Source organism: Caretta caretta, chromosome 7, assembly GCF_965140235.1.
Source record: "Caretta caretta isolate rCarCar2 chromosome 7, rCarCar1.hap1, whole genome shotgun sequence".
NCBI classification, from domain to species: Eukaryota; Metazoa; Chordata; order Testudines; family Cheloniidae; genus Caretta; species Caretta caretta.
In genome coordinates, this window is record NC_134212.1 from 85,514,876 (window position 1) to 85,536,193 (window position 21,318).

The 21,318-nt window shown below is 45.2% G+C and overlaps 1 protein-coding gene across 1 annotated transcript in view; it reads left to right on the forward strand.

Moving 5' to 3' along the window:
* The first annotated feature begins 18,897 nt into the window (after positions 1-18,897).
* Positions 18,898-21,318, forward strand: part of NPFFR1 (neuropeptide FF receptor 1) — a 32,769-nt gene continuing 30,348 nt past the window's right edge. The window contains exon 1 of the mRNA XM_048857991.2: positions 18,898-19,708. Coding sequence (XP_048713948.1) covers positions 19,702-19,708 — 7 coding nt within the window. The 5' untranslated portion in view covers positions 18,898-19,701. The remainder of the gene's footprint in view (positions 19,709-21,318) is intronic.

Consider the following 21,318-nt stretch of genomic DNA (forward strand, 5'->3'; position numbering starts at 1 on the left):
CTTAGTGTGGTACCTAAGTACCTATCTACTCACTTCTCGTTTGGAACATTGCTTCTGCGGGAAAACAATTGTAATCCGATCTAAAGGGAAGTTTCAAGTAACTCATGAAGAGTTTCACTGATAAAGACAGAGGGTAGCAATGGAAGTGTGGGTCTTATGGTTAAGGCACAGGAATGGGGGACTAGAAGTCAACAAATTAGGGTTCTATTCCTAGATCTGCTACATTCTTCCAGTGTGACCTTATGCAAGCCTCTTTACTTGTTTTCTCAGCTGAACAGTGGAGATAATATCTCCATTGCAGAGATGTTGTGAATCTGCACTCACTCTCTGTAAAGCACCTTGCATTTATATAATTCCTTCCACCCCACTCCCTAAAAAACTCACAAAGTAGTAGTTTAGATTTTTTATTCCATATGAAACACTTTTATGTAAAAGATCCATCTCATTAGGCTGGGAATGTTATGCCCACTAAATTGGACTGTCACTCTTCTGATCTAGCCAGCTGATTGTCTTGAGGCATTAACAAGTAGTGATGGTCCCAATCCTCTGATGGTGATTGTGGAGGGAAATGACAACTCTAAATAACTCCCTTCTAGTCATCTTCAAAAAGTTGGGCTGGTAGTTGGGCATTGGCTTATTTTACGATGAGTGTCTTCAGGGGCAACCAGAGACCTCAGCTCTTCATCGTCACAAAGCTTGTCACTGCTACCCCCTTGACCTCAATGTGATGAGTTCTTTCCCCATAACTGAATGTCAACAGAAAGCTTGTCTGTCAGTACATCAGAGGAAATGAGCAGGAGGTATTGGCTCTTTCCATGTTGGAAATCAATTATTTAATCCACTGCATTTGTTTTAAATGATTTTTTTCCCTAAAAATCTCCAGATTACAATAGCTGACAAAAGTTGAAGCATTTGGAAATTTAAAAGCTGAAACACAGCAGGAGCAAGTGACACCTCGAAATGGAGCAGAAGTGACTGAGACTGTTTAGCCTAGAAATGTTACAGTGTATTCAAAATTATGAAGGTTATAGTGAAAATCAATCAGTCTCCTCCTTACCCTCACCCACAACATGAGAACAAGGGCCACTAGGTTCCATTTAAATGGCAGTCACTTTCAATCACATCAAGGCAATGGTGTTTTTTTGCAGCATATAGTCAGCCTGGGAGGTTCTCTGTCACAGAAAGCTGTTGAGTGAAATACTGGGGTAAAAAGTAAAAAGGCCTGGTTTTATCTAATGAGTATTACCATTTGTCCACTTCTACCACATGGAAAATAATCTAACAATAGTAGGTGGATCTCATACTTTATGGCATAAATTAATTACCTGTGCAGAGAGGGGAAATTTCCCTTCCCCTGACCCTCTATGTACAGCTGTTTGTGATTGAACAGATGCATTGGGCAGATTTTCCAACCTACTGCTTGATACTGCTGAACCAGATGCATTAAAACGGCAATTAAACAAAGAACTTAAGCGGGTACTTAAATCCCATTGAAGTGAATGGGACTTAAGCACATGCTTGAAATTAAGCCTGTTGTAAGTGGTTTCTGAATAGGGATGCATGTGGTTGAAGTTAAGTCTGTGTTTAAGTGCTTTGCTAAATCAGGGTGTAATAGCCTTAGGGTGACCAGATGTCCCAATTTTATAGGGACAGTCTCGATATTTGGGGCTTTGTCTTATATAGGCGCCTATTACCTTCCACCCCTGTCCTGATTTTTCACACTTGCTATTTGGTCACCCTAAATAGCCTGCTCTGGTATGACAAATCATGACTTCACGGTTTTGGAGGGGGATTCTAAGAGCCCATCTACTTCATAAATGTAAGCTAGTTAAGGGACATAGTTGTCACGTGGTGAGGTCACATGGCTAAAACACATAGTGTAGAAAGGACCTGTGTCCAGTAATCAGACTAAAGCCTGCAACATGTCTGAGGAGTGGAGGGGGTTTGAGCATCATAGAATCATAGAAATATAGGTCTGGAAAGGACCTTCAGCGGTCATCTAGTCCATTTGCTCACATTGAGGCAGGACCAAGTATTCCCAGACCATCCCTAACAGATGTTTCTCTAATTTGTTATTAAAGCCTCCAAAGATGGGGATTCCCCAACCACATAGTTTAGCGTGATTCATAACGTGTTCAAGAGAAGCCCAGGGCTGAAGTACCAGATCCTTCATGGTATGAAGGATGGGCTTTAGCTATCAGTGGAAAAGTTTGCATAATGACAGTCCACTATCAAGAATAAGACGGACACTGTCGTCCAGTCACTGCCTCTTAAAGCCAAGGTGAATGAAGGGAAATGAGTGGCAATGAGAGCAAACTACACCAGTTTAAAAGTCAAATGATTTTGGAAAGTCAGAAAATTATTATTTATTTGTACTATGGTTGCACTTCAAAGCCCCAACTGAATCAGGACCCCATTGTGACATTGTACCTACACACAGTGAAAGACAGCTCCTGCTCCAAAGAGCTTACACTCTAAATAGACAAAGGAAGTATTATCCCATTTTACAACTGGGGAACAGAGAGATCAAGTGACTTGCCCAAGGCCAGACAGGGAGGCTGTGGCAGAGCCAGGAACTGACCCCATGCTCCTGGAGTTGCAGACTAGTGCCTTAACGTCAAGACAATCTTTCCTCTTGGTATTAAGCCACTAAGGTAATGGTGCAGTATGTGGGTATTGCTTTCCCCATAAGTAGCTGATCACTTGACTGCAGCTCTTTTTCTCTGCCACAACAAGCAATACTTCGTATCTCTTAAATATTTCTGTGTTCCCTGTGTTTGCAGTGAACAGTAATTATCAGGCATTCAGAAGAAAATGGTGCTGTCATCCAGTGCTGGGTTCTCACTTTGTTTGGGATTGTGATGAAATAAATAATTGCACAGCGCTCATTTGTAAGTGCAGTTTCTCAAAAAGAAAATGTTCACAGAGCACTCACCACCAGTCTGGTTAGAAAAGAGCTGATGTTTACAAAGAAGCACATTAGCTGAAGATTGGACCAGCCTCCTGCCGTCTGGCTGTGGTGAGATCTGATCCAAGTGATGCCACACATTGTAATGAGAGAGGGAGAGATGAAAGTAGGAAAAATGGGGAAAACAGTGGTGACAGAAAGCCATTTTTCTTAAGTATAATTAAGGGCAGGAAGGCCTAGACTATAGAACTGTCATGTAACATTCTCTATTGTATCTTTCCCTTCTCTCATGCCTGTCTTCTTGTTTTTTTCACTTTCTCTCTCACCCCTTCATATATTCTATCGTACCCTGTCTCACCCTTCCCCACAGCCAAGTCCTTTCTCTTCACTTTTCTATTTCCTGTGTCTTTCCTCTTCTTCCCACCTATGTATTTTGCTTATCCTCTGCTGGCTCTGTCTTTCTCATCCTTTTCCCTACTTATCAGTTGCTTATCCAGTCTATAGACTGTGTGCAAAAGCAGCATAATAGGACTGCTTTGCCATTTATAGCTCACTCTCTGCATAGTCGGAGCTGTCCAAAGCGGAGTTCTGGTAAATATTTTCGAATCCACAGGAGCCCCAGCATGCCCCACAGAGCTGAAGCCCCGAGCGCCAGTGTGCCCTATGGGGCTAAAACCTTGAGCCCTGGCGCCTCCCACAGGGCTAAAGCCCTGAGTCCTGGCACGCCCCATGGGGCTGAAGCCCTGAGCCCTGGCATACACCGGGGGCTGAAGCCTCAAACCCCAGGGCTCTGGGAAATACTCAATGAGAATTTAAGCCGTGGTCCAGGAGTGAGGGGATGCAATCATTAGATATGCAGCCAGGTTACGCATGACTCCAATGACCCAGACACTAGCTCTGGGTTAAAACAAACTTTGGATAGCATCAGGAAGTGGGATTCATACCTACATGTTGTGTGGATTCTTGCATCTCAGGCCTGTCTAGAGGAATAGCTGATTTCACCGTAGGTACAGAACACGTGCAATGACACTGCTCCCTCTCTTAAAAGGCTCTTATTCTCAGCCTGTTTTGGTGAAATACTGGCCTGAAAAAGCCAGTGTCCCACCAAAACTGGTCAGTGTGAAACTTCCTGTGTTTTGTTCTCCATTGGAGAAGCAGTTCAATGGCAAACATACATTTTATTTCCTAATTTCTAGTGCACCACTTTTCACAAGATATTTTAAAGGGAAAGTTCTCCTGCACCTCAAGAAGAGGAATTCATGCTGTGGCATAGCCAATGTCAAGTTTAACATTCAGTGGGCCTTCTCACAGTAAATCAGGTTTCAGAGTAGCAGCCGTGTTAGTCTGTATTTGCAAGAAGAAAAGGAGTACTTGTGGCACCTTAGATGCTCAAATAAATTGGTTAGTCTCTAAGGTGCCACAAATACTCCTTTTCTTTTTACAGTAAATCAGGTTTCTCAATTCATTGAGGCACTTTAAGGCTATAACAATATTTGTAAGATGCTGCCATGAGCAGGACATTTTTAATAAGACTCAGTGATCTAATGCAATAATGTTGAAATTTTGCTCAGTGCCACTAGTCCAAACCCCATCAGGAATTTAACTGACTTTGTGCCTGATCTTGATCTTTATCATGTTGGGTTGTGAAGGTTTGTTCTTGGTGATGAAAGAAGTTGCCCTCAAAGGAGGCAGGTAGAAGGCAAAATGGATTTGGTGTCATCCTAGCACCACTGAGAAAGAACATACCCTGATTCCTGAGTATTGGTTTTAGGGAAGCCTGAGTGCTAGGCCAAGCCTGTTACTCCCAGCACGTAGCTGTGGGCCCTCCAAGGAGGCACCTCAGGGCTGAAGGTGAGAATTATTAGCAGAAATGTAGGCCATAATATTTCCCCCAAAACCTAGTGTTACCTTAACATTATTTCCAAATCCCTGCTAATTTGGAGAAGGGGAATTGAGTTCAAGCCTCCTGTCAGGATTGTTCTTGTTAATAGTGTGCTGCATCTTTTCCCTCTACAAAAGAGTTCTTCAGAGACCAGCCACTGTATTCTGTGTATTAGAATCTGCTATTCATATAGCATATGTGGGGAGAACTGGAGTGCAGCAGCATTACATTGGGCTATAAGCCCAGCATGCTGAAGTTAAAGCTGATCATTCCATTTGAATCCAACCCATGACTGCATTAATTCCCACCTCCACTACCTCTGTCTTCTCCCCTCCCCTTCACACATCTCCAGGTTCCCTGCTAGATAGAGAAGGAATTGTTATGGTGCCCTTTGTGGTCTTCATTTCAGTACTCCGAATGAGAGTGCATGCCAGTCCAAGTGCCTGCCAGTCTTAAAGTGTTATCCATTTCTTTTAATGAACATGAAGGTACGTTCAGGCAAACATGAGATGAGAGAGAAAGAGACCCAGGTTAGATGGGAAAGGTTTTCTTGGACAAAAACATAATGGCAGACAGCAAGAGGAGTTTTCTCTTTAATAGGTGCCCCTTACTGTCCTCCCACTTTGCCTTTGCTTATCTGAAATAAAAATCAACGATGTTCATATTCTGCTGCAGCAAGTTTCTCTGTTAAAAAGCTAAATTATCAGCAGCAGCAAGCAGTTATCCCAGAGTAATACTATGGGGATTTTCCTGATATACCTGTCCATCATCAGATACTAGTCAAGGGTCTAACAACTCCTAGGAGTAATATAATGAAAATGGTGAACCAAAATTAGTAATCTGACATGGATGTGTTTTACAGCAGTAGGCAATGGCTATATAGGACAGGGTATTTATAATATAAAGGAAATGCAGAAAAAGACCGAGACCTCCTTGATCCCTTTGAATGCTTTAATCTCTGCCACTGAGATCCAAACTTCTTCTTGTCTTTACATGCACATTTGCATAGAGATTATTGTAGAGCAGAGAGTAGGCAAAATGCACTCACCATACCTTAATCTAGACCTCTCCATGTCTAAAAATAGACATAACTGTTACTAGTTTGTGGCCCTAGAAATGGAAGTTCCACTGGACAGGTAGAGCAATAATCAGGGCTTAAATTCTCGTAGAGTATTTCCTGGAGCCCTCCCCCACCACCCGCTCTCCGTCGCCACCCCCTCAGAATGCTATAAAAACTCCAGGGGGGTGAAAATATTTACTGGAGTTCCACTCCAGACAGCTCCAGTTGAATATAAGCCCTGGCAATAACCATGGCAACACAAGATTCTCCACCATGCCCTGTCATGGTGCCTCAGCCCCAACCTATAGCCAGATGCGTTTGGGAAATTCCATCAGACCACCTCATGGAGTTTCCAGCCGATAATAATGGTAGGGACAGAGTTTGTCTTTGTCTTCTTGTGAAACAAATGGCCCCCAAGCCCTACTGATTACAAGGGGGCCCGCCAGAGGCCAGGCCATCCCTGTGGATAGCCTGTGTCTCAGCACTGCCTCCTGGATCCCCCTCACCACATGGCTCTTATGTATCCCTGCTGACAGCTCGTCATGTGCCAGCAAGTGTCCACAGAAATCCCTTTTAAAAGGGGGTGTGACACTACACCCCATATTCTTCATAGAAATATGCAAGATGGGTTATGTGAGATATCATTGGAAAGGTTATGATTTACTGAATATGACTATCCAATTTGTATGCATGTATCATTTCTGTATCTGAAGTTAGGAATATTGACTATGTAACAATTACAACTGCGTTTTCACCTGGGGAACATCCACCAGACAATATGCAATCAGCCTGGATGGATCATTAGGGGTAACAATAGGTCTTTGAAGATGCTAATCTCCCTCCGCCTGGAGAAGTTTCTTGTAATGCTGCTTTGACACTTCAGGGTCAGGTGATCATATCACCTGGTACTGGACACCATCTTGGACTTCTAATGTTTTTCCATTAAGAGGGGGTGGGATGGAGGTTGTCAAACTGGGAAACAACGGATTCCCACCATATGCAAATCCTATTTAAGGCTGGGGAGTGAGTTAATCTGGGTTCATTCTTCACTGAATCCCCACCCAAGATGACTGCTGGCAACATATGAGAAACAAAGACAAAGGGAAAGGGGGAGGAAGAACCTGGGCTGGGAATGGTGTGTGGCCCGTGAAGGATATTCCTGGAGTTTTGAGCTGCAAACAAGAGCTGTCTGTCCACAAAGAAATTCTGCAACCTCCTTACAACAACATTTAGGCTGAGAAAGTATTATTTGTAGCCAGGATTCTTTAGTGTATTAAGCCTAGTTTGTGTGTTGTTTTATTTGCTCAGTAATCTGTTTTAATCTGTTTGCTATCCCTTAAAATCTACCTTTTGTGGATAATAAACTTGGTTTTTGTTTATTCTAAAACCAGTTTGTGCAGTTCATAACTGGGGGAGGGCAAAAAGCTGAGCATATCTTCCTCCACATTGAGGAAGGTGGAGGATTTCATGAGCTTACACTGTATAGATCTCCATACAGCACAAGACAATATAATTTTGAATTTGCATCCCAAAGGAGGTGTGCACTTGAGTGCTGGGCAATCCCCAAGCTGAGTCTTCCCACACAGAGCTGATCTTAGTGTTTGTGTGTCATTTTGCAGGTGTGTCCCTACCTATGTGCGTGTGCTGGAGAAGGCTTGAGGGCCTGGCACAGCAGGACAGGGTGAGGGAGCCCAGGCTGGTGAAATGGGCGAGCTCAGTGGGACCCCAGTATATCAGGTGGCACCCCGGAAAGGGGGGGCAACTTGTCATGGCGGGTTCCTCAGCAAGAAAAAGGATGCATAAAAGTCCATACAACCCCAGACTGATCCTGCCTTCCCACCCTCTATCCCTTTCTCTGGCTGCTGCCCATGACAGCCCTTGTCCCCTCCCAACTCTGAACATATCTAAATCCCCAAAGAAGGCTCTTCAAAGAACCCAAGGGTGTGTGATATCATGGAGGCAGCACTGCCCCTCCCTTGTTGGCAGGCAGGAGCTGATCCACATGCAGAGGGCCACGTTCACATGCAGATCCCAGGCTGCTGTAATTAAGACTATGCACTGAGTCTGTTCATAGTGGACCTGCTCTTCAGCACTCTTACATCTGTGACAGACATCCATGCCTTCTCCTACAGAAAGATATAGCACTTGAAAGGTGATTGGCTGTGTTTCATAGTACTGTCTGAGATTCAACCAATCAGCAAACAGAATCTGCCCTTGATTAATACGCCCCTGTGGCAGGGCAGGGGTAAAACCCCCTTTTGAGGCCTGCCAAAATGCTGGCTGCAGACGGCTCTCTGGTCAAAAGGCCAGGTAGCGAGACATAGGTATGCAGCACAGAGCCCAGCTGTAAGCCCTAATGAGGGCTATATCAGAGCAACAAGCTGCGCCGAGTGGGAGCAGCTGGGCTAAAGACTGGGAGGGCTATAAAAGCCCTGGGAAAACCTCAGTGAGGGGGTGGCTGGGGAGGAGACAGGAGGGCTGTTTCTGCTGTCCCCTTACCTACTGGAAGGAACCTCAAGGGCCAGAAGACCCGGGGAGGGGTCTGTGGTGTGATTGTTGTTGGGGGAATTGGGACTGCACAAGAACACTGTAAATAAAGACACGAAGGTGGGGGGACTCTTTATTATACCAGCCTAAACAAAGGGTGCAGGCACAAAAGAGGGAGTGCCAGCATAGACCCTGTGACAGCCCCATGCATTCCTTCATTTCAGCTTTGTAACTTTAACAGACATCTTATTCTATTACAAATCCATTGAGCAATCCAGTTCACCTCGCACTAAATTCAAAGCTGGCTACCTTACCTTAAATTCTCTGGAGACAGTCCCCAAATGTACGTTTTATCAATGCAGAAAGAAATCCTTGTGAACAGTTCAGTCTTTAATTCATCTGTTTTGCCTCCTGGAGTCTTGGCTGAGAGTGGCTGGAGTACCTATTACAGTTGCTGCTTCCTCTCCTTCCTGTATCATTTCCCCTCTGCTCACCTGCCCCTTGGTTTGCTGTATTATTTCTGAAAATAATTTTATTAGCCTTGCAGTATAACACAGTTAAAATGGAGATGGTGAAGTATTGGCATCAAATACGGACAAACATCAAGAATCAATGAAATTAAATAGCTCTTTGCTCTACTGAGAAGCAGCTAGCTACAGTCTTGTCAGCTAACCTAACAAATGTGAACTCAATTAGGCAGTGGTGAAAAGAGGAATATTCAGAGAATAGAAACAAACAGCCAAGAGGCATTTGTAATACAAGGTCAGTGATCAGAGTTATCCACTAATATGCCCAGACTGCAGTATAAATTCTGAAAGATGCTTTGCTGGCCCCACAACAATCTATGAATTTAACAATAGTTTACAAGCGGCACATCTGGATGAGTTGCCAGGGAGATGGAGGAGCTGCTCATCGGTAATGAAAATCATCCCTGTCTCAGCTTGCGATTTTCTATAGCAGCTTTCTGGCTGGCTGCCAAGAGGCTGTGTCTAAGAGATCCAACAGGTGGACTAATTTTTTTTAATCAGCCATGTCTGGATGAAACATAAAAGTAATAGAGGCGTAAATGTGCCCCCTTCCCAATAGAGTTACCCCGATATGCAGCTACAGTCTGCCTACAGCTGTTTCAGGATTTTTGACAAATGTTTTTTGTCAGAAAAATGTTGACTCATCAAAACCAACACTTTTTGTAGAAACCTATCCCTTTCAATGAAACTTTGGTCAGAAAGGCTTCTCAGTGCCAGGATGGAATGTCAGGTCAGTGACAGAGACTCCCACCCCAGAACAGCCAATACCCTGCCACTCACCTGATCTGCAGCACTGACTTGAATGTGCGTCTCCCACCTCCCAGATGAGTGACTTAATCAGTGGGCTACAGAGTCAGACTCTCACTTTGTCTCTTTGGCACAATGGATATTTAATTATTTAACTACAGTGTCCAACAGTTTCAACAGGAGAGAATAGATAAGCTATTACCAGCAGGAGAGTGGGTTTGTGAGGGGGAGAAAACCTGGATTTGTGCTGGAAATGGCCCAACTTGATTATTATACACATTGTAAGGAGAGTGATCACTTTAGATAAGCTATTACCAGCAGGAGAGTGGGGTGGGGGGAGGTATTTTTTCATGCTTTGTGTGTATAAAAAGATCTTCTACACTTTCCACAGTATGCATCTGATGAAGTGAGCTGTAGCTCACGAAAGCTTATACTCAAATAAATTGGTTAGTCTCTAAGGTGCCACAAGTACTCCTTTTCTTTTAACAGGAGAGACGTTCCCCTGCCCAGAGTTGCTAAAATTCAAGTCCTAGCTCTAATCAGGCAGATTCAGTGGGCTATTGGGGTGGGAGAAGATGAAAGGGGGAGATGTCTCTTCCCTTCACTGCCTTGCTTTTTCACACAAAAATTCCAACAGTCTCAGTTTCATCCTAATGCAGAACGAAACCTCAAAATCTTTCACAAAATAGAATTCTTGTTTTCTGGACAGCTCTAAATCTGCCTATCTGAACATCATCCTCAGAAATCTAACCTGTTATATGAGCAATTAGAAATTTCCCACCCTGAAAATATTGTTGTTATAGATTTGTATAGTACCCTTTACATGCATTGGATTATTCTGCACAATGCTAAATGACATACGGTTTAGTGATTGATTCACCTACCACTGAAACGGAGCCACATCCAGGGTGAAATACAGCAGCTGGTTTAGAATGCCATCCACACCATGCAATGTTTTAGGTGAAACAGAAGTGAATAGTGTCACAGTCAATTAAATATGAACTCAGAGCTTTTGCTAAAAGTTAAAATTGAATTTGTAAGATCCTAAAGGAGACGGCTGTCTCAGACTGACAGTAGTGCTACATTATAACTAAATTGTCTCTGTAAGAGCCTGAGAAAGCTGAACTTCCTATTTTCTCTGCCAGAGTGAGTGATATTAGAAGTACCATAAACAAAACAGATGGGGAAAAGGGGCTTAGGTGCAGGTCCCGCTCATGTAACATGCTGAGTGTCCTGTGCCACTGAAGTCAATGGGAGCTGAATGCGCTCAGGGTGTTGTAGCATTTGGCCCTTAGAAGAGAGTGATTCTTTCAAACCATTGTTTAAGGCATTTGAGCTTCACACTGTGAAGAAAGCAGGAAGTCAGTGTGGTGTTTACAGTAGATCTGTGACTATCCTTTGTCTTTCTGCATACTGCAACTTTAAATCATTAAGGACTCTACTGTCTGCAGAGACTGGTAGCCATTTTATGTTCCATTTTGTGAAGACAGTTACAGAGGATAGCACTGTGTTAGCTCAGGGAGACATGACGTTAGTTCTTTATAGTTACTTTTATTTTTGATTATACGATCTGGTTGTCTTGATCTAGGGCAGTAGTTCCCAGACTGAGGTCCATGTATGCAAGGTGTTCAGAACACTAGCAGGTCACGTGGCAATAACTCCTCCTCCGGACTATGTCCACACTACGAAATTAGGTCGAATTTATAGAAGTCGATTTTTTAGAAAGCGATTTTATACAGTTCATTGTGTGTGTCCCCACTAAGCCCATTAAGTCGGCGGAGTGCATCCACAGTACAGAGGCTGGCGTCAACTTTCAGGGTGTTGCACTGTGGGTAGCTATCCCACAGTTCCCACAGTCTCCTGGAGTTCTGGGTTAAGCTCCCAATGCCTGATGGGGCAAAAACATTGTCGCGGGTGGTTTTTGGGTACATGTCGTCAGTCACCCCTCCCTCCGTGAAAGCAACGGCAGACAATCGTTTTGCACCTTTTTTCCATGTGGGTGCCATATTGCTTTCAACAGACGGTGCAGTAGGTCTGCAAACCATCATCATCGAATGACTGCTTCCTCTGCCATTCTGCTCTTCTGATGCTATGAATCCACCTCGCAGGTCCTCTATATGACTGTCGTCATCCACCGCTTCCGCTGGTACTCTTCTCTCCTGCTCTCCTGGTGGTCTCGCAGGGCCGCTTCCGCTGCAACTCTGCTCGGCTGCTCTTGTCTCGCCATACCACGGCAAGCATGCAGCCCGCTCAGCTGTTGTGTCCTGGCAGCAGACGGTGCAGTAGGTCTGCAAAACTGGTCATCCAACCACTGCTTCCCCTGCAACTCTGCTCTCGTGCTCGCTTGCAGACGCCATACCACGGCTAGCATGGAGCCTGCTCAGATCACCACGGCAGTTATGAGCATTGTAAACACCTCGCACATTATCATGCAGTATACGCAGAACCAGAACCTGCAAAAGCAGGCGAGGAGGCGATGGCAGCGTGGTGACGAGAGTGATGAGGACATGGACACAGACTTTTCTCAAAGCACGGGCCCCGGTAATTTGGCCATCCTGATGGCAATGGGGCAGGCTCATGCCGTGGAATGCTGATTCTGGGCCCATGAAATAATCACAGACTGGTGGGACCGAATAGTGTTGCAGGTCTGGGATGATTCCCAGTGGCTGAGAAACTTTCGCATAAGGAAGAGTACTTTCATGGAACTTTGTGACTTGCTTTCCCCAGCCCTGAAGCGCAAGAATACCAAGATGAGAGCAGACCTCACAGTTCACAAGTGAGTGGCCATAGCCCTCTGGAAGCTTGCAACGCCAGACAGCTACCGGTCAGTCGTGAATCAATTTGGAGTGGGCAAATCTACTGTCGGGGATGCTGTGATGCAAGTAGCCAACGCAATCACTGAGCTGCTGCTATCAACGGTAGTGACTCTGGGAAATGTGCAGGTCATAGTAGATGGCTTTGCTGCAATGGGATTCCCTAACTGTGGTGGGGCAATAGATGGAACGCATATCCCTATCTTGGGACCGGATCACCAAGGCAGCCAGTACATAAACCGAAAGGGGTACTTTTCAATGGTGCTGCAAGCACTGGTGGATCACAAGGGACGTTTCACCAACATCAACGTGGAATGGCTGGAAAAGGTACTTGACGCTCGCATCTTCAGGAACTCTGGTCTGTATGAACAGCTGCAGCAACAGACTTACTTTCCAGACCAGAAAATAACTGTTGGGGATGTTGAAATGCCTATAGTTATCCTTGGGGACCCAGCCTACCCCTTAATGCCCTGGCTCATGAAGCTGTAAACAGGCAGCCTGGACAGTAGCCAGGAGCTGTTCAACTATAGGCTAAGCAAGTGCAGAATGGTGGTAGAATGTGCATTTGGGTGTTTAAAAGCGCGCTGGCGCAGTTTACTGACTTGGTTAGACCTCAGCGAAACCAATATTCCCATTATTATTACTGCTTTCAGTGTGCTCCAAAATATCTGTGAGAGTAAGGGTGAGACGTTTATGGCGGGGTGGGAAGATGAGGCAAATCGCCTGGCCACTGATTACATGCAGCCAGGCACCAGGGCGGTTAGAAGAGCACAGCAGGGCACGCTGCGCATCAGAGAAGCTTTGAAAACCAGTTTCATGGTTGAACAGGCTACAGTTCTAGGCTCTAGTTACAGGCTACAGTGTGACAGTTCTGTTTGTTTCTCCTTGATGAAAACCCGCCCCCTTGGTTCACTCTACTTCCCTGTAAGCCAACCGCCCTCCCCGCTTCGATTACTGCTTGCAGAGGCAATAAAGTCATTGTTGTTTCAAATTCATGCATTCTTTATTAATTCGTCACACAAATAGGGGGATAACTGCCAAGGTAGCCCGGGGGGGGGGGGGGAGAGAAGCACCGGGTGGGGTGGGGGAGGAGGGAAGGACAAGGCCACACTGCACTTCAAAACTTATTGAATGCCAGCGTTCTGTTGCTTGGCCAGTCCTCTGGGGTGGAGTGGTTGGGTGCCCGGAGCCTCCCCCTCCCCACCCCCCATGTTCTTGGGCATCTGGGTGAGGAGGCTATGAAACTTGTGGAGGAGGGCGGGCGGTTACACAGGGGCTGCAGTGGTGGTCTATGCCTTTCCTGCACCTCAAACATATGCCGGAGCATATCAGTTTGATCCTCCAGTAGTCTCAGCATTGCATCCTGCCTCCTTCCATCATGCTGTCACCACCTTTCCTCTTGATCCCGCCACCTCTCCTGTTGCTCCCGCCACTTGTCCTCTTGCACGTCCCTCCTGTCCTCACGTTCATTTTGTGCTTTCCTGGACTCTGCCGTTGTCTGCCTCCACGCATTCTGCTGGACTCTTTCAGTTTGGGTGGACTGTATGAGCTCAGAGAATATTTTATTGCAAGTGCCTTTTTTTCACCTACTTATCTGCGCTAGCCTCTGGGATGGAGATGCTAGTCGCAGCATTGAAACATTTGCAGCTGCGGGAGGAAAAAAAGGGAGATTAAAATTGAAAAAGACACATTGGCCATTTAAAAGGAGGGGCTGATGTTTTCGGGTTAACGTGCAGCACAAACCCAACTAACCCTCCCACACACCCAATTCTCTGGGATGATCACTTCACCCCTCCCCACACCACGTGGCTAACAGCTGGGATTATTTCTTTTCAGCCACAGGCAAACAGCCCAGCAGGAACGGCCACCTCTGAATGTCCCCTTAATAAATTCCCCAATTTCAACCAGGTGACCATGAATGATATCACTCTCCTGAGGATAACACAGAGATAAAGAACGGATGTTGCTTGAATGCCAGCGAACACCGGGACTACACACTGCCATGTTTTCTTATGCAATGATTCCAGACTACGTGCCTGCCACAGGCCTGCCATAGTAAAGTGTCCTACCATGGAGAATGCAATAAGGCTGCCCTCCCCTGAAACCTTTTGCAAAGGCTTTGGGAGTACCTCCAGGACAGCTTCATTGAGATGTCCCTGGAGGATTTCCACTCCATCCCCAGACACGTTAACAGACTTTTCCAGTAGCTGTAGTGGCCGCGAATGTATCCCAAGTCTTCAGGGCAAATTAATCATTAAACACGCATGCTTTTAAACCATATATTATATTTACAAAGGTACACTCACCAGAGGTGCCTTCTCCACCTCCCTATCAACCTTCAAAGTCCAGGAGCCCGGGTTGGGCGGGTACTGTCTCCAGGGTGATAAACAGTTCCTGGCTGTCAGGGAGAACAGTTTCTCCACTTGCCTAGTGTATGCTATCTTCAACCTCCACCTCCTCATCATCTTCCTCAATCCCAAAATCCTCATCCCTGTTGTGTGAGACTCCCTTGCAGGAGTCCATGTACAGGTGTGGGGTAGTTGTAGGGGCACCTCCTAGAATTGCATGCAGCTCATCATAGAAGCGGCATGTCTGGGGCTCTGACCCTGAGTGGGCATTTGCCTCTTGGGTTTTTTGGTAGGCTTGTCTGAGCTCCTTAAGTTTCACGTGGCACTGCTGTGGGTCCCTGTTATAGCCTCTGTCCTTCATACCCTTGGAGATTTTTTCAAATATTTTGGCATTTCGTCTTTTGGAACCGAGTTCTGATAGCACGTATTTGTCTCCCCATGCAGTGATCAGATCCAGTACCTCCCATTCGGTCCATGCTGGAGCTCTTTTGCGATTCTGGAACTCCATGGTCACCTCTGCTGATGAAATCTGCACAGTCAACTGTGCTGATCAGCTTGCCATGCTGGCCAAACAGGAAATGAAATTCAAAAGTTTGCGGGGCTTTTCCTGTGTACCTGGCCAGTGCATCCGAGTTGAGAGTGCTGTCCAGAGCAGTCACAATGGAGCACTGTGGGATAGCTCCCAGAGGCCAATACCGTCGAATTGCATCCACACTACCCCAAATTCAACTTGGCGATGTCGATTTCAGTGTTAATCCCCTCGTCGGGGAGGAGTACAGAAATCGATTTTAAGAGCCCATTAAGTAGACAAAAATGGCTTTGTTGTGTGGACAGGTTCAGGGTTAAATCGATCTAATGCTGCTATATTCAACCTAAACTCGTAGTGTAGACCAGGGCCATGTTCATTGCAAAGAACAGCCTGGAGGATTGTAAAAGTAGCTGAGAATAAGAAAGAGCCTACTGATTGTTAAGAGAATAAGAGAAAATAGGAACTATCAGGGACCAGACCAGAGCCACAGAGCAGCCCAGAGCTGCCAAGCACCCAAGGCAGAGGAAAGTACAGGGAGAAGGGAACCAGGCATCAGGAAATGTTGTGCTGGGTACAGGAGGAGAAATGGGCCATGTGGCAAAGAAGCAGGGGCCGAGGAGCAGACCAAAGAGCAGAACAGGAGATGTGAGGGGATATGAAATGCAGAGCAAAGTACACAGTGTAATTGACTGTTTTCCATAATGGACAAGACACATATAGCACCAAAGACAGTTAAAAATACTTATATATGTCTGTAACAGGGCGTGCGGACTCAGGCGCTAACACAGCATCTTGTCACTCAAATCCCCACCTCTTTACATTAATTCAGCTCTGACTGAAAGACAGGAGACCAATTAACTGAGTGCTGATGCAGTTGCGGGGCTAATTGGATGAAAATGCCCCCTAGCACCCAGGCCTATATAAGCAGACAGGAAGGAAGTATAGGAGGAAGAGTTGAGAGCCTGAAGGAAGGCAGAAGTAAGGTGGACTGGTGGTGGCTGAGGCTATAGTACTAGTAGTAGTAATAACTAATAGTAGCACCACCACCTGTTATATCATCAGCCTAGTAGTTACCTTTTGGCTCTAATTTTACCTTGAAGTTTCATCTGAAACTACAAGTTTCAAACCTTGTAGTGCCACATCTTCAACTGGCTGGCAGAGGCATGGTACACCCACAGTTTTTTTTATCTTTCCTCTGAGCTATCACTTTCCCTCTTCTTCTCCTCCTGGCCCTGGGAACAACCAATATATTCCCTGCACCATCCTCATTCTCATCCTCAGGCAGCCCAAGAAAAGAGTTTTGGTCTCTTTCATAGACAATGCTGCAGCCTTCTGCCAAGCCACTCTGCACTCTGTGAAAACGTTTGGTTACGGTAAGGGCGTCTTTCAGGCTACGGCATGCTCTGTAGTAGTGAGACATCTGCTGGTAGGAATCAGCTCAATAAGGCAACTTTACAGAAATAGTAAAAAGTGACTCGGAACAATTCCCCCTTCGCTAAAAAGCAATTGCATATTCAGTTCTGTCCAAATAAACCACCACAATTCCACCACTACCACTAAGGGCTGTGCATATTTACAGCGCTATAAATTATTTATAATTTCATTTCCCTTTAATTGGAGGATCTGAGCCTCTTTGAATTGCAAAGCAGGCAAAGATTCACTTCCATCACTTTCTTACCTTTTAAAGGAGGGTGGGGGACTTGTTTTGCTTTAGAAGCATACGCATGTATTTTTTTTTTCATAGGTGGACACTCAAATGGCTCAATGTTGTTCTGACTAGTGTTGGCCAAATAGCAAGCAGATTGACTATGGATTTCTGAAATAAAGTTTTGTCCACCATTATTTCTGGAGTCATATTAGTCATAAGTATTTGAATATTTGCCTTGCTGTGGTGAAAAATTTTGTTAATCTTGAAAACTTGACAAACTTTAGCACTAGTGATTATTTTGAAAGTTTCTATGGAATGTGTGTTGTTCACTACTTACTAACAACAGGTTGTTAGTTAGAAAAACATTGGACAGGGTGGTCCAGCTGTACTTGGTCCTGCCCCAGCAGGAGAGGCTGGACTAGATGACCTCTTGAAGTCCCTTCCAGCCCTATATTTCTACAGTTCTATGATTAGTCTCCTGTTTTTAAAAGTTTCAGGCATCCAGTCAGAACTGACAAAGTAGACCAATCATCTAGCTCACAAACTATCTATTGAAGGCAATTATTTGATTCCCCATCCCCAATTAGTGTGATATCTAAGTGCCCACAATCTTTAATGAATTTATCCTCAGAACACTTCTGTGAGGTAGGGAAGTCCTATGATCCCCATTTTACAGATGGGGAACTGAGGCACAGAGAGACTAAGAGCCTTTCTACACAGAGAAATTTACCATCATCATTTATACTGGTAAATTGCCCCTTGTAGACAAGCCCTAAGTGAACTACCCAAGATCACTCAGGGAGACTATAGCAAAGTAGGGCGTTTAACATGAGTCTTCAAGGCTAACACCCTAACTGCTGAACCATCCTTCCCCTCACATCCCAGGAACAGACAAACTGAAGAGTTTAAAAACAGCCCCTAGGCTGAAATGTGTGTGTCCAAGCTATTTGGTGAAAACTTACAAATAGCAGATAATTGATTACCTTAATGTAAGTCACAGTGGATCTTGAACCCAGTCCTGCAAAGCTGTTAGACAGTAATCACCTCCACACTGCCACCCAGCAACAGCTGTAACCAGCTCACACTCCATGACCTGCTGTGGACATGGACCATGGGCAGTCCCGTCTCAAGGGATCTGACAGGCAGCAGCCTCATGGCTTCTCACCCTATATAAGCCCAAGGAGCGGCCCAGGAAGCAAGCAGAGAACACTGGATCTCTTGTAGCTGCCATGGCTGTTCCTGCTCTTGAACTCCTGGCTCTCACCTCAGCTTGATTTGGACCTTGCCTCCGGACCTGGCCCCTGACACATGACATGAACTCTGATGGTTGATATTAATCCCAGCCTGGAACTTAGCTATGAACTCCTCTACTACTCTCAGCCTTGGGTTTGATGCTGCTCTGATCCTTGGTCCTAACTGCCCTTGTCAGGATCCTGACACCTGTTCTCAACACAGAAAATCTGCTTCGCTGGCCGTTCCTTCATCAGCACTATACCTTTTCTCTCATGTTCACCGGCACAAGGGGAAGGAGTCACTCTGTGTCCAGTTGCTACCTGGACAAAAAGTTGAGATAGTACTCAATCCCTTCGGACTCGGGTTAACGGATTCTGTGGGGCACTGTGCCACTAAAACACTGTTCCCTGGACAAGGTGCAAGAGCTCACACTATCAGCTTGCAAGACCAGAAAAGGCTGCCGGAGATAAGTCTGATTTTTCTTGTTATTCAGTGTTCGTGACTAAACCCTTCCCTTTGCCCAGTTGATAAATGAGAGTGGCTGCAGATACTGTAATTAATTGACCAGCTGTTTGCCTGTACATCCAGCAAGTGTTCCAGTAACCATGACAATGTTACTGAAACACACACACCCCGCCACACACACACACACACACACACACACACTCTTTGCCCCTAACTAATAGAATCAGCCTCTTTGCGGCTGAGCAGTAAGAGCTGGTGTGTAGAGAGTCTGAGGAGCAGAAGCTGAGCGGAGACAGAAGTCATGCACAGAGAATGCAAGAGGGCTGATGAGCTAACAACATGTGCTTCATTCTCCAGCTGAACTGGAAACAGCTCCAAGAGTTCAGCTTACAACTCTGATGGTGGGAAGAAATTTTTGGAGCTATTTGAGTGAGAGGGCTGGAGCATTTTGCGATGTCTTAATCCCATAACAAAGACTATATCAAAGGGACTGAGCATTAAGAAGCATTTCAACAGGTGTCTTTGCAAAAGGATTCTGATTCTTCCCTCCCCCAAAAAAGCATTTTTGGAATAGCTGCAAATTCAGTATCCACAAAGTCTGTGGATTTAACCAAGTCTCCAGCCTGGACTCCAGTCATCCTTAACTAATAACCCCATTGCTTTAACATAGTTCTTGCACTTGACTGTCTTCTTGGACTTGGACAAAAATATTACCTCCCTTCATCTCCTTCCTTGGAACTGGAGTAGACTGCCCTGAGGATTGAGAACCCTTGAACTCTATGGGAATTTTATGAGGGGAAAAAAGCTCCAATTCTGCAGGTATCTTTTGTGAGTTATCCTGAAGCTCTGAGAACCTGGGGTGAGTGGCTGAGTGCAGTGGATCAAGATAGCATTCATCACCACAGCAGAGTTGCTGCTCCCTCTCTGATAGTAGGAGGCTGCAGCTAGATAAAGAGAAACATAAAGGAGTGGCTCTGATCTGAAGACTCCAGTCTACCTGCAAACAATACAACACTCCAATATACTGAAGCAAGAATCAGGGTCAGGCTGTGTCATGGAAGGTGAGGACATCCAGTTTCTATCTCCTTGTCAAATATATATTGCAGGTGTTCAATTCAGTTCTCTTAGGGCCTGATCTAAAGTCAATAGGAATCTTTTCACTGACTTCAGTGGGCTTTGGCTCAGTCTCTTATAGCGTAACTTATTATGGTATATTTGTCTTCTGTGAAATGTATGGGAAAGCTATTTAACACTGCAGAAAAGGAGAACGAGAGAAGGAGGAGAGGAAACATGCATTCTGTGGCTTCCACAACAACCATAACTCTGTGTGTGTGTGTGAGAGAGAGAGAAAGAGAGAGAAGTGAGCTGTAGCTCACGAAAGCTCATGCTCAAATAAATTGGTTAGTCTCTAAGGTGCCACAAGTACTCCTTTTCTTTTTGTGAATACAGACTAACACGGCTGTTACTCTGAAAAGAGAGAGAGAGTTACTCTAGGCTGTTAATATTTAAGCCTTAATACCTAGTATAAGTTAAATTTAGTCAAGTTATAGTTGCAGTGGAAGCCATAACTTTGCATTTCCTGGCTCTTGTGGGTTTAGAAATATCTAAAAATTGCAATAATGTAGTTTTTTGCATTTAATTTAATTGCCATTTTAATAAAAGTACAGAGTAAAGAAAGGAGCCTTTTTTCCACCAGCTATCAAGGCTTCATACATATGTGGAACCACACATTTGATGAGAATACTATACTAATTTTCTTCATAGAAAACTTTACCAGTTTGAAGATTCATGCTAAAGCAAATTTCAGTTTACACACTGAAATGCATTGATATAATCTGGGATCACATCACAGGTGACCAAAGTGGATTCCTCTGGATAAGCACGTAACAGCTCACGCCTGGATAATCACACAAGGATCCTGATCCAAACCCCCATGAAATTCAAGGAAAGACTTTAATTGACTTCAGAGGTCTGTGAATCAGGCTTTTCAGACACCCTTACATCAGCAAGGGAAATAACATGCCCAGGACCCTATTTTCAATATTCGCATTCCCCCCACAGATGACTCCCCCAACTGATCAAAATAAATGCTGGGGAAAGCATCCTTCCTGACTGAAGGCTACTTACGTGCCCAACTCAAACCCTTCAACTAGTGACCCTTCTGCCTGTGTTTCAACCCCAGCCTCACCTTGTCCCCTTCTGCATCTATCCCTCCATTCCCCCAGCTCCTGTCCCCTCCCCATCTGCTATTCTCCCCTGGTTCCTGTCCCTGCCTGTATTCCTGCTCTTCCCGCTCACCACCACACACATTTCCATCTTTCAATGGCTCCTGCCGTTCCCCCATCCCTGTCTTATGCCCCTCTCCATGCTTGTTCCTGTCTTCTCCAACCATTCTCTGACCTCTCTTGCTCCTGTCCCTTTTCTGTGACCCCATTCTTCTCCTCTCTGCATTAGAGTCAGGCAGTTCCTTCCCTTTTCCTCTGTGCTACTGGGCAGCAGCACGGGAAACACCGAGAGCACACGAGAGTCTTCCTGTGCCTAACACCAACATGGCCCCCAGCAGCTGGAAGGAGCAATTGCAAAGAGAGAGAGACTCTTCCGAGGATTTAGCTGCCAAATTCTAAAAAGTCTCTACTGAGCATGGTGTGAACTGAGATTTTTTTTCAGTGAT